Consider the following 13,898-nt stretch of genomic DNA (forward strand, 5'->3'; position numbering starts at 1 on the left):
TTCTAGTTCTTAAGGGACTTTCTACTTTGCTGGTAGATCTCTGTTAGCAATGAAGATTTTTTTGTAGACTATTGTAAAATCATGTTATAAAGTGTTAATTTGGATCACTGTTAAAGCTTTGCAGACTACAGGTGGGAACCACTCGTAGTGTGTATGTGCCACTCCTGACAGCTAAGATTTTCTTTTTGTGTAGCCTGGAGGTCGTGGGTAGAACAGGGTTGCTCCAGCCACCAACAGAGGAAGGAAAGCCCTGATCTCATGGCTGGTTTGTACCTGGTCTGAACTGTAGTGAGAATCCAGATGTTCAGCTGGCTTTGACCTAGTGAGAGTTGCTACTACTCAGAAGTCAGTACTGTATAAGCCCTTTTTGTAGCAACATACAAGCCCTTTTCCCAAAACTAATGAGCTACAGTAGTGCTTTAAAGATGTTAAAAAAAACATATGGCTAGTGTCAGTATCAACCTTGCCACAATATTAACATCTTCAATGTGGAGGTGAAGGAAAAGACAGTGGGACAAATAAAATCTGACAGTATTTTGTTGGTTTTTTTTTTCCCTTCAGATAGGTTTAACACATCATGCTGTTGCTGAATAGAAGAGAACTTGCCTTCAGGCTTGCAAGATTATTTTGTAGATTGCATTCTGGTTTTTTGATTAAATCTGATCTGTTTAAATTTTAAACTGTGATGCTGTTAGTGATCACTGTAGGAATCATATAATTGTAAATTATGTGACCACATGAATTCAAGCTAAGTAGTGAATGTAGACCATATGGATTTAAATGAAGTAATGAGTTGCTTTTTGATTTTGTATCAACAGTTTGTACTTAAGTCCTTTCAAGTAAACCTGAAATCTTGGAAATCATGAGCAGCTTCAGCAATGAAGAATTTGAACTCACCTTCCTGGATGAAGGCTTTACTGCCAAGGATATCCTTGACCAAAAAATAAATGAAGTGTCATCTTCTGTAAGTATGATAGGATAATCACTGCATTTCATGAAGCTACAAATACATGAGCTAATGGAACAAGTTGTCTTTGCAGATTTTCTGCAAGGCAGTCTCCTCAAACGCTGACCTCTAGGCTTATCCTGTTATCTCTTGCTTGTAACTTAAAAGATGTGTCTTTGCTCTAGGATGATAAAGATGCCTTCTATGTTGCTGACCTCGGAGATATTGTAAAGAAGCACATGCGATGGCATAAAGCCCTTCCTCGGGTGACCCCTTTCTATGCTGTAAAATGCAACGACAGCAAAGCTGTAGTGAAAACACTTGCTGTTCTTGGCGCAGGATTTGATTGTGCCAGTAAGGTAAGATCTTGACTGTGTTCTGGTATGTGACATTATTACATGTTCAGCTTTACAAAACGTGTTAATGTAAAAGAAAGCGTAACCAAGTGCTGCCGTTTTTCTTGTACTGATTAGTTTGATCATCTCTGTAGAAATCTTTCACAGGTGTCATCTCTTCTTTCTTCAGATGGAAATACAGCTGGTGCAGAGCATTGGTGTGCCTCCTGAGCGAATAATATATGCAAATCCTTGCAAACAAGTATCTCAAATCAAACATGCTGCCAGCAGTGGTGTACAGATGATGACTTTCGATAGTGAAGTAGAACTAATGAAAGTTGCAAGGGCCCATCCAAAAGCCAAGTAAGTTATGCTAATTGTTCTAGAATTCTTGCTTGGGTTCCTAAGTTACAGAAACATCTCTTATCTGAAACTTGTTCTTCATTGGTTAAGATGGGCTGGAAAATTAGGAGAAAATAAACCCACTTTTAGCTAGTGAAATCTAATCCTGTGTAGTCTACTGGCACAGTTTACTTCGAAGTACACTGGAAAAGACAGTAAATCTTGTCTGTCAGTCATCATTTGAAGATCACATCTGCCTGATCGTGGCATCTTATGAACTGGAACTTGAACCCTTATCTTTTCTTGTTTCTAGATTAGTCTTACGCATTACAACTGATGACTCCAAAGCAGTTTGTCGTCTGAGTGTCAAATTTGGGGCTACACTTAAGACTAGCAGGCTTCTTCTGGAGCGTGCAAAAGAGCTGGACCTTGCCATTGTTGGAGTTAGGTGAGTTGATGATACCAAAAAACATTTCATATTAAATAAGATTTCTTTGAATGGTCTACCTGACAATAGAGATGCATATGATAACTTGAGTTTTGTAGAAACTTCTTTACTAATTTGCCAAATAGCAACTGATATTTTGTATTTTTGTAGTTTCCATGTTGGAAGTGGATGTACTGACCCAGAGACCTTTGTTCAAGCCATTTCTGATGCTCGCTGTGTGTTTGATATGGGAGTAAGTCTAGCTCTACTTTCTCTGGAACTACTGCTTAACTGTTGTGGCAAAGCAGATTCAAATGTAAAACTGTTACAAGTTTTAAAGCTAGCTAAATCACTGATTTCATGTTGTTGGAATTTTAGAGGTTATAATGGCTTATTTTGACCAGTTCTGCAAAACTCATCTACAAACCTGCTAAAATCAGCAACTCAAAATCAAGTGACTGTTACTTGAGCGTGATGAGTTAGGTCTGATCCAATATTAATAAAATGACTTTACATTACATTACTTTTTAAGCTAAAATGATTAACTAAGAACTGATTTCTTGACAGTGTTGCTGTTAATCTCATTTCAGGCTGAACTTGGCTTCAATATGTATCTGCTTGATATTGGTGGTGGCTTCCCCGGCTCTGAAGATGTCAAGCTTAAATTTGAAGAGGTATAGCTTTGCTAAGAAGCTCTCAGGTTGTTGTGTCTTTTTTGGATGTTGATCTGAGTTAAACAAAGTCTGGCTCTTTATATTTGTATACAGACTAATTTGCAGAAAAATTTGCTTGGCTGGAAATTTAATGTAGAGGAAAAGGGGAATTAACCTGCAAAGTGAAGATTAGATGAACTAACCCATTAGACACATAGCTAAATGACTGCATAAACATGCAGATATATCAAACTTAGAAATCATGTTGTAATTGCAGACTTGATTCTTACTGGCATAGACTTCTTCCAGTTGATGCTGTATTTAGGAATATCTTGATTGGCTGTGCTCCCAAATAGGGAGAAGAGGAATCCGGAATCCTTGTTGTACTTCTGGGTGGCAGCAAACTAGATCAGTGCCTGATCTGATTTAGAACTAGCTTTTAGGTAGTTTTTTTAATTGGTCAATGTTCTTCAGTCTAGTTTTAAACAGAAGTAGTTCTGCTCTCAGAAGAGGCAAGATTGCTGGGTATTAATAGAACTCCCCTTACAGCAGTGTTGTCAGAGCACCTGCCAGTCTGGCATAATGAGTTAAATGATGTTTACTCAAGGAGGCAGCAAATAAGTTACATAAAGTGAGTTTTATGCTAATAACGTGGGCTAATGTTGTCTCACTTGTCATACCTGATAATGAAGGCTGGCTTTTTGTAGTGTAGCGCTGACTTACATAAAGTCTCTGGAGCCAACTGTTGTCATCGAGCTCCGCGGCGTAACACAGTCTTGCTGTGGTTGGAGGCAACTTACTAATTACTGGTAACTTCAGAACTTGGAAATAACTATCTTAAGGCAGCTGAATTTCAAAGGTGATGACAAAGCCTTCTTTTTTTTGTAAGATACAGTAGGGTGACTTCTTTAGGATGCAGCGTGCTGGAGGTTATTGCATGATTAGCACAACTGCAGGTGGACTAGACATTAAAATTGAACTGTGGGGGCTTGCAGGGCATTAATGGTGGTTTAATGAGTCTGGGAGGATTGACTTCCTTTAGACTCTTAACATGGGCTGTTTAGTCACTTGAATTTTTAAGCTGCAAGTGATGTCTGCTTTTGTTTCTTTGTGCCCACTTAATAGCAAACAAAATTTCAGGAAAATAAAGCTAAAGCGATCAATAGAGATTACAGTATGCTAATAGTTATTGCACACTTGGAACAGAGTACCATTGTCAGCACGAAAGTCTGACTTTGTCTGAAACTTCTAAAATAGCATCTGAATAACTGCCAAAGTTTTAATATTGGCAACCGATTCTTCCCTAGATCACAAGTGTAATCAACCCAGCTCTGGATAAATACTTTCCTCCGGATTCTGGAATAAATATAATTGCAGAGCCAGGAAGATACTATGTTGCATCAGCATTCACACTGGCAGTCAACATCATTGCAAAAAAAATTGTATTAAAGGAGCAAACAGGTTCTGATGGTATGTAATCTAGACCTAATCTTATTCTAGCCAGCTATGTATTTCTTTCCAAGCATTTTCTTACTAGCCTGTCTCTACTTCCAGATGAAGATGATACAAATGACAAAACTCTCATGTATTATGTAAATGATGGAGTCTATGGATCATTCAACTGCATCTTGTATGACCACGCACATGTTAAACCAGTTCTGCAGAAGGTATGCTCATTCAGAAGTATCACATACTAGTCAGGTATTGTGGGTGTGTAAGAACCCTCATCACAGCAGTTGCTTCTGTAGTTCACTGCTCCCTTCATGTTGCCAGAATTTGGCATTTCGCTTATGAAACACGCAGTGGAATTAGTTCAAAGCCCAGAGTGGAGAAGGGACCTGCAAGCAGCTCTTCCTCCTCTTCTCTGCAAGGTGGAACGTTGTACTGTGATTATGATATTACTTCTGGAAGCTCTTGTTTTGGTAGCCAGACTAATGATACTGAACTCTTTCCTTCAGCGGCCTAAGCCAGATGACAGCTGCTATTCCTGCAGCATATGGGGACCAACATGTGATGGCCTAGATCGTATTGTTGAGCGTTTTAATATGCCAGAGTTGCAAGTTGGTGACTGGATCCTGTTTGAAAACATGGGTGCCTATACTGTTGCTGCAGCTTCTACTTTCAATGGATTCCAGAGGCCAACAATACACTATGTGATGTCAAGACCAGCATGGTTAGTAATCAAGTATCTCGATCCATCCATGCTTTTGATAGAGATGACTGTAGTGAATAGCTGATGTTAGTTGGCTGCCCCATAACAAACAGGGCTGTAGTCTTGGTGCTGTTGCTCTTGGAAAACCTGCTTCTGGTGTGGAAGGAGGCAGTGTCTCTGAAGGTCCTTTTTGTCTGCTTAGAACAATGCTAACACTACCAATTATTCATTTCCTCTGATTTACTCATGTCCAGGAGAGGTACTTTTACAGGAGTAATGTTAGTGTCTTTGATTTAACTGGGCTTCTAGCTGGTGTTTCTCACTCTTGCACAACATACATAATCATTACGAATTCTTTACTGTTAGCTTATGCGACCAGTCAATCATAGTTCTAGTGGGGCACTGTCTTCTAAATTGATAGCGTGCTAAATCCTGACTGCAGGATGCATGAATATTCAACAGACTGCTTCACAATATGATCTGTTTGTTTGAGAGCTCTCCCTTGGTTTAGGTTGAGCTCTGGCTGATTGCTTAGTGCAGAGTGCTAGATCTCCAGGGGAAGTTACTAAACAGGTAAGCAAAGAAAGCAGGACTGCCTCTTCAAGTGCAAGGACACTGAAACTGCATCTTAAACAGTAGCTTAGAGTAGTCCGCATGCTCCTCAGTGCAAGAGATTGCATCTTCTGTCAAAGTGGGGTTTTCTGTAAGAGGAAGTCCTTACCCTCTGTGTTGATGTCTGCCTACTGAACTTGCAGAGCGCATTTGGGCAGCATCATTACCCTAAAACATGAGTAATTTTGTGGTAAGTTCAGGGGAATTCCTGCCATAAAAGTAAGAGAAAGCTTCCTCCATTCTTATACTAGCATTGCCTCTCTAAGTAATGCTTTTACTGTTTCTTTAGTGAAACTTGCTGTCAATTGAAGAGTTCCTCAAAGAAAAAGACTCCAAGCTTGTGTCTAGTTGAACTAAAAATGGTTCTGCAGGAGAATAATTAGCTCTTTAACTATAGCAGTGGCTTTCTGTTAAAATGTAATACTTGGTCTGAAGCATGCTGAGCTTAATGCAGTCATAACCATCATCCAAGGCTACAGTCCTCTTTTGGTCTACATGGTCTACATTTTCTGTTTTGCCAAGAAAATTTTGTCATCCAAGCTGGCCCTTAACTGAGGAGGGTGTATCAATGCATGTCTTTCTAGCACAGGTGAAAGCTTTTTGGAATGTAATCTATGTATAAAATGTGTACAGCTAAATTTGTGGCTAGGTAACTGAAGGTAAAGGGACAGGAGTATTATATATGTCTAAGTAAAAGCTAGTGATATATGGGAAGCCATGTAGTAATACATACAACTTCTTGGCTTGCATATCATGTAAGATAACAAAGTCCAAAAACTCAGTCAACTGAATGTCTTCTGGAATTATCTTTCAGTACAGCTGTCTGGTTATGAACGGAGGTGCATGGTTCTCACTGGTCAGCTCATTCACATTCCTAGTCTCTCATCCATACTGCTACTTGATACAAGCTACCCAGGAATGTGAGGATGCAGCATAAGGGGATAGTCAGGGATGTAGGTCAGGGATTTGGAATTACTGAGCACTAGGTCATTCAGTCCATATAGTGCGTGGTATACGGAGGTAGCTACAGGCATACAGCAGACCTAGCTAGATCCTACCCAGAAATGGTGAAACCACCTTAGTATTGGCATTTGCCCTAAAGCCCAGTGAGCCACAAGTCATCTACTCAATCTGCTTGGATTTTATTTTTAATTCCTTCCCTCTGGTAATATTGTCTAGATAGCAGATGATAAAGAGTTCATGTTATGCTCCTTGGCAGTAAAAAAATTAATTGCTTACCTTATTTTTGGCATATTGTAGTGAGCTGCTTTTTGACTGGTTGTTTTATTTTGTTGTGTTTTTTCTTTCTAGGCAACTTATGCAGCAGATCAAGGAGCAGGGGTTCCTAGCTGAAGTGGAGGGGCAGGATGTTGGTAGTCTGCCACTCTCTTGTGCCTGGGAAAGTGGAATTGAATATCCGGCAACTTGTGCTTCCGCTAGTATTAATGTATAGGTAATATTTAGTAATAAGCTGCAAGGTTAGGCATTGAAATTAGGGCATTTGCGGGACCATTAACTTAATTCTTGCTAGAATTTTTAAGTGGTTTTTTAAGGTTTAGGTTTGGCATAAATGCGACAAAAATGACTAGGAGATGGGTCACAATTATCTGTGTTCCTATGGAAACTATTTGAATATTGTTTTATATGGATTTTTATTCACTTTTCATGTATGCTACTAAAGACTGACCCTCAACTGTCAAACAAGTATTTGTAGCTTGTGTATGGCAGAATGGGCTAAGCTTAGTGTTTTGTGACCTACCCGTTTTAAAATAAAGTATATTGAAATAACTGGTTCTGTGTTTGGTTAATTTGTAGAAACTTAATTTGTCATGCATGGCTCTTACAGCATATATGAAGACAGCCAAGATGCTCCCAGCCCAGAGCTTATTAATAATTGAATAACACAATTGCCATCTCCCCTACCCCTCCCCTCCCAACTTACTGGAATGAAGTAAGCCCTTAATGGGTATGGAAACTAAGCTGTCTTTTTTAATATGAGGTTAGAAAAAGCTGGACAATCAACACGTTGAATACAGTGTGAAATGTGGTGAAATCACATTTGGTTTTCCCTGTTGAGCATGGGTTTAACACAGTTGCATATTCCATGTTCAGTGCAGTGTTCTTTTATTCATGTTGGTTTAACTGCTGTGGCCAGGACTGATGGCTGTTTAAACATGTCTAGTCGTTAATGAGAGAATGCAGCACAGGCTCCAAGCTGCTTGTTATGTGTGTGAGCATTAAAATATGTCATGGGAAAACTTAAGCTGAAACTGGGGCTGATGAGTGGGTCACAACTATGCTCTGACCCTTCTTGCCTTGGGCCATAGTATAAAACAGATGATCAGAGATGGGAACTCAACATCATTTTTGCATGCAGTACAATTTTAGAAGCTCTTATTGTAATAAAAAAAATCATACCTTTTTAAACTTCTGACTTTAGATTAAATGTGACACTAAATAGTAAATAAAGGGTGTGTTAATGATAAAATCAGAGCCTGCTTACTGGGGTAGAGCATTCTGACGTCTGCTTAAACCGTTGCTAGTTTGCTGCCACTTGTTGCAGTAAAATTGCAACGTGTTTCTGACAAACTAGTGGATCCCCTTACCAAGCTGGGATCTGTACATTGCATTCCTGACCAGAATCTGAATCCAGAATACCCTGGACTGCAGGTATCTTAGCAAATACCTGGCATGTAAAGACGAAAATGTTAATGTACCAATTAAGTATGGAAAGCTTAAGCCTAATGTAGAATAGGTGCTAAAATTTAGAGGATCATCCAAAGGGGGTAGCATTGTTGATAGAAACATCTAGCAAGATGAGAAATACAGCTGTTGTTTTTTTGCAGCTACTTGTAAGAAAATATTTAACCTCCAGTCTGTGTTTGCAGCTGAGACTACACTCTTTGCTAGCTGAACTACTAGGGTAAACAGAAGTGATGGTACCTTTTTCCTGACTCTTGAAGCACCCTAGGTGACATTTAAAAAAAAGTCTTAATTTGCTTTGCTCCTAGCTTCAAGCTTGGGATTGAAATAGCACTGGCCTTCATTCTCGTGCATGGAGCAGCCCAGCTGCTTAGCTATTGAGCTACACTGCTGGAAACTACAGTACGTGGGGGAGCAGTAGCCTTTATCTTACAGAAACTCCACCCAAACCAGGGTTTCTTCTAGCCTCTCCAAGTTCTCATGGAAACTTGATACTTAGCATGAAGGCAGAAGTAAGGTGTGGTAACTGAATGTTGGCACTGTTAATTTCACTGTTAATTTCTAAATCTTGCTATGTGAGAGCTAAGTGCATTTGAACCAGGGGAAAAAAAAAACCTAACATGCAGAAAAAGTACTGCTGGAAAGCCTGCAGTTGTTTAAAGAAGATGTAGCTACTTCTTAAACTTTTACTACTTGTGGGAATAATAAAGCTTTACACTAATGGTCATGTATTTTTAAGCAAGACACAAGTTTCCCATTTTAAGTTGGATTATGCTGAGCAGATCTTGTGGGACTTTGGGACACCAGGTATATGTCCTTCATCTCACAGCTGCTCTGCTTCTGGCTTCCAAGAATCTTAGTGGTCTGTTTCACTTTTCAAAATTATTTTAAAATACCACAAGTGGCAGTAATAGGTCATAAGGTGACTGGAGATTCCCTACCCATCCACATTAGGGAAATACATTTTTAAGTGTAAGTTGGAGCAGCATGAGGACAGCAAAGATGTAACAAAGTAAGCTTTGAACTCCTTAGCTCCTTAGCTTAACTTGACCCCCCCTTCTCTAAGTCTTAGGCCATTAAAAGCCTTTGCTCTGTTTTGCCATGTTAATTGATCAAAGCCAGTTCCAACTGCACATCTTAATTATTCCCTCCTGGAGCAGCCTTGTCTAATAATGGACAGAGGGAGTTGCATGCCAGAAAAATTGAGATCAGCTGCATTTGTGTTATACCATTAGCTCAACAAGTATCAAAGTTGGAGTCAAGAATACCTGTGTTTTCAGCTTCCATCTTCCTAACCATGCTCTGTTCTGTGTTTTCCACTGTGGACTCTGTTGGCCCATTTGCAGGGACTGTGGTATTCCTGCTCCTAGTGTCCCTGGCAGTCACTGCCGTTGCTGGCACCAGTGATGGTGCTGTTAGTTCTCTTGGGATCACTCCTGAAAAAATAAGAGTAATATCTGGGACAAATACCAAGACATCTCCCTGAGAGGAGGGTATGGCTTCTCATCACCCTTCTCCTCTCTCTTGAGTGGTGAAGCCACTTAAAATCTGAAATGAATTCCCTTGGAAGAGGCCAGTTTCCTGCCCCGTTTGCACCAGCAGGCTAATCCTGAGCTGGGAGCAGCATTGAGCAGGGACCCCATCATGGCTCCACCTGACGGGGCAAGACTTTCCCCGGGAACAAATCTGGAGCTGAATGGAAGGCTCTTCTCTCACAGGCTTCACCCTCAGCAAGTGCTATCATATAAACAAATCTTTTATAGCTAAACACAGCATCAGTTAGCAGTAAGACTGAAATGGAAAGTTTTCTTTCCAGATCAGCTCTCTTCCCCCCAGAAAAAGAACCTCATTCTCATAGAATCATATAATGGTTTATGTTCAAAGGGGCCTTAAAGATCATCTAGTTCCAACCCCCCTGTACGGGCAGGGACACCTCCCACTAGATCAGGTTACTCAAAGTCCCATCACACCTGGCCTTGAACACTTCCAGGGATGGGGCATGCACAACTTCCCTGGGCAACCTTTACCAGTGTCTCATCACCCTCACAGTGATGAGACACTCCTAAAGCCTAAGGACATTCCTCCTAATGTCTAATTCCTCCTAATTAGCCACAAGTGTTGCAAGAATAGCTTAAACAAATATGTTATTTGATTGTCAAAAAGCAAAAGGTTATCAATCATTGCAATAACAATATTATTAATTTTCTTTCAAAATTAGCACTGGTAGGTACCAAAAGAAGTAAAAGTAATTTGCTTTAGAGAAATGTCCCTGGTTTTGACATGCATCACCTGGTTTTCTTTACAGTTTGAAGGCAGTTGGTGTCTTAGTGGCTAGGGTCTGGCTGCCATACCCATGTCACAAATGTCTCCAATTTGGGTTTGTCTTTAGCTAGTTGACTACCCTGAAAACACACTGAGAAAAGGCAGCGTATATGGGGCTGGGATTCCTACTTTGCCAGGCATTGCCATTGCTCTTCAGCTGGTGGTGTAGTCCTCTGCATAACGGAGGTGTTTAGAGCAGCTGCACCACAGCAGTGTGCCATTTTTGGAAATCTGGCTGTGAGTGCTCAGAGTGGTACAGCCACCAAAATGTGGCTCTTTGTGGTGTGACTCTGAGGAGTATTGCAAAGGTAAGCACTTGGAGGGTGAACACTGATGCCCCCTTGAGCCCCCTCCGTTTCCATAGGGAGAGGCTGTCCATGCTGGCAAACAAAGGGAGCTCCTTCAAGGGAGCACACTGCAGTCTTGCATATATCCACGTTGTCTTGCAAATATTGCTGCAGTCCAACTAATGTTAGACCCTTATTTGCATATGTTTCTTGATGCTTACACTACAGCAGCATTTTTTTTCCAGTCTGTTAGCCCTTGTCTAAGGACAAAAGCAACAGCACATTGAAACCAACCCTTCCTTTTCCTCTCCCTCATTTTAGGGAGTTGGTCCCAGTCTTGCCCACAGTATTCCCACAAAAAAAAAAAAAAAAAAAAAAAAAAAAAAAAAAAGGTGCTTTCTAGTTATATCCTCTTTAATTCACACTCACAGAGTGCTTTGCAAAAGATTAATTGGCTTGACCTTTGTGGTTCAGAGCCAAGTGCCATCTTCCAGTCCTGAAAGTGGTCATGAGACAGCCAGGCTGCACAGTAGTTCAGAAAAGGGAGCAAAGGCACAGACACTTTTCAGCCCAGCAATTCAAAGGGACTGGTGATCCCTGCTGGATTGGTACTAACACCTCCCTATTGCTGGGGAAGGGCAGGATCTGTCTATGTACCTCAATAACACAGCAAACACCGTGTACAAGCTGAGGAAGGAGACCTTTAGCAGCTCAGAGCAAAGGATTCCCAAAGTGCTTGTAATCTCAGGTATTCCTTCATCCATCCTTAAAATGCAGTTCTCTGCTTTGGGAGAAGAACAGGATTTGGGCATTCAATGGGCTTAGTAATCACTCTTCTATATTTGTCTGCTATGCTGGGAAGAACAAGATATTAGCTCTAGGTTGACACAAGGGATGGGGATGCTGTACTTGAACAGAATAACGTCAGCGCAGTTTTCAGTAAGATAATAGAGGTGCTGTTGTCCTTACTGTAAGGACAAGAATAAAATAATCTATTGTGTTGCTAGATTTAAAAAAAAAAAAAAATCCTACTTAAAAATTCCAGTTGCTGCTCAGCAGCAGCAGAAGCATTTTGCTGTAATGGCTCAATAAATATTTCCCTGCAATGGTTCTCCCTCTTTCCTACAGTCAAAACTTGCATTAAACCATTAAAGTGTCTGACCAAAGTGAAAAGCAAAAGAAAAATCCGACTCTCTGTGGAGACTGCTGATTTGGGGGAGGGGGGAAAATTCCTCCTGCACCCTGCCAGGGTGGCTGGCCAGACTCCCCAGGAGGTAAGTGCTGGAGGACTCATCCGCTTGTGCCGTGCAGGTTTCATCTCCCCGTGGGGTGATTATACCTAACTACAAGTGAATCCAGGGTGTTCCTCTGACTGGGGCCAAGAAAGATCCTCTCAGAGATAACGATGTGGTGACTAATTAGCCGAGCAAAAGCCGGCAAGATGGAGCTCAGCTCAAAAAAAGCATAAAAAATCCCCCTGTCTGACAGAGCCAGCAAAGGCAGGAGAAAGGAGAGACATGGAAAGCTTTCAAATGAATCCCACACTCCCTGATGTTAGACCGCAGCGTAAGCAAGATGTTATTAGAGAGAACAAACACAAATAAGGAAGTACAAGGAAAAAGTATGTACAAAGTAATAATGAAATTATTGCGCAGCTTAAAAGAAACAAACCCAGCCAAACAAAACTCCCTTCCCTTCGGTTCACAGAAGTGGGAAATTGAGGGTTTGGGGGTTTTGATACACAAAACACTTCAAAATGAGTGGCTTTTTTTTTTTTTTTTTTTACTATTAAGGCTGTTACCTCAAATGCCCCAGAAGCTTCCAGTTTCCTGCTTGAGGCTCAGTCCAAGGCTTGACTCTTCCAGTAGCTATTTTTGCAACAATTTTATTCTCCTTTATAATTTATGGGGTTAATTTAGGTTTTCTGTTGTCAAGAGTTTTCTTGGAGCTAAGTCCATGGAACTGATCTGTGGCATATTCTGTAGAGCAGCTTTGTAGAATTGCTGATGCTAAGTGGTAACAGAGCTGGAATCGGGGGGGGGGGCAGGCTGGGGGCAAGGAGAAACTTTGGCCCATCAGGACAGTCAGGCAGAAGACAGGCTGCTGGTGGGGCTGGCTCAGGCTTCACCTCCGGAGGCTTTCAAGACCTGACAGGACAAAGCTCTGGGCACCCTGGGCTAACCTTGCAGCTCATCCTGCTTAGAGCAGGAAATTGGGCTAGAGACCTCCTGAGATCCCTCAAGCCCTGGTGTGCTGGTGCCCACTGTGCTCCCCAGTGGGTCTGGCAGTGCCATGGGGCTGAGCCAGGCAGTGCAGTCCCCTGGGCCCTGCAATGGGCTTTGCAGTTCAGGTGGACAGCACAGCTCCTTGCCTGCCTTCTTGGTGAGATGTTGGTGCTCCAATGCGAAAATGGATCTAAGAATGGCGTCACCAAGATGGGTTGCTGCCCCTGAGGAGCTACTGAGGAGAGCTGACCCACTCCTGCCTCACAGAAATGGGGAGGGGTGGTCCAGAGAAAGAGTGGGGATGGATGCCAGACCATTACCATGGCTGTGGGAGCAAAGGAATGTGCCACATCCCACTCTATGGGATGAAGAAAGTTCCTCACCCAGGAGCTCTGACCCTCCTAAGGTGGCATCTCACCCTCCTGCAGCAGTTTCCCTGTGCCCCCAGCTGAATGTGCTGCGTGTCAAACTCAGGACCACCCTTCACTCCCCCTCCCAGGTCAGGCAGTAGCTTCAGCCTCGGCAGGGAACAAGCAGCTTCAGGAGCAGAGACCCACTGGCAGCTTCAGGTTCAGGGCACAGGGCAGGGCGGTGTGACACCTGCAGGGCCAGGTGTGGGGCTGGGAGTGTGCCTTCCTCCAGGGGAGGTGGATCTATCCCCCTGCCTGGAAGGGCACAGCCCGGCCCCTGTGGCCCCACGGGGAGCAGGGAAAGCAGCACCACGTCCTGCCCTGGTTTGGCTTCCCAGCTGCGGCATCTCCTGCCCCCCAAGTCCTGCAGCAGCAGCAGCAGCAATCTCAGACAGGGTGGACTAAAAGACCAGAACTTCAATACGCCTTCTCCTTGGTGGCTGAGGAAGGGAAAGACGCAGAAAAACAGCAGCTTGCAGAGAAA

The 13,898-nt window shown here is 42.2% G+C and overlaps 1 protein-coding gene across 1 annotated transcript; it reads left to right on the forward strand.

Annotated features, from left to right (window-relative positions):
- The first annotated feature begins 813 nt into the window (after nucleotides 1–813).
- ODC1 (ornithine decarboxylase 1) lies at nucleotides 814–7,255 on the forward strand. Its single transcript, XM_009999147.1, has 10 exons — nucleotides 814–964; nucleotides 1,132–1,305; nucleotides 1,472–1,644; nucleotides 1,937–2,071; nucleotides 2,222–2,303; nucleotides 2,641–2,724; nucleotides 4,011–4,173; nucleotides 4,258–4,370; nucleotides 4,662–4,876; nucleotides 6,779–7,255. The coding sequence occupies exons 1-10, from the start codon at nucleotides 863–865 to the stop codon at nucleotides 6,918–6,920; spliced, it is 1,383 nt and encodes a 460-aa protein (XP_009997449.1). The 5' UTR covers nucleotides 814–862; the 3' UTR covers nucleotides 6,921–7,255.
- The last annotated feature ends 6,643 nt before the right edge of the window (nucleotides 7,256–13,898 follow it).

Source organism: Chaetura pelagica, unplaced genomic scaffold, assembly GCF_000747805.2.
Source record: "Chaetura pelagica isolate M959 unplaced genomic scaffold, ChaPel_1.0 scaffold90, whole genome shotgun sequence".
NCBI classification, from domain to species: Eukaryota; Metazoa; Chordata; class Aves; order Apodiformes; family Apodidae; genus Chaetura; species Chaetura pelagica.

Bases quoted from the DNA above. Each gene is read 5' to 3' on its own strand.
- ODC1 (XM_009999147.1), top strand. From the start codon at position 863: ATGAGCAGCTTCAGCAATGAAGAATTTGAACTCACCTTCCTGGATGAA. The intron at 965-1,131 runs GTAAGTATGATA...TCTTTGCTCTAG, and splicing joins TAAATGAAGTGTCATCTTCT to GATGATAAAGATGCCTTCTA. The intron at 1,645-1,936 runs GTAAGTTATGCT...TCTTGTTTCTAG, and splicing joins AGGGCCCATCCAAAAGCCAA to ATTAGTCTTACGCATTACAA.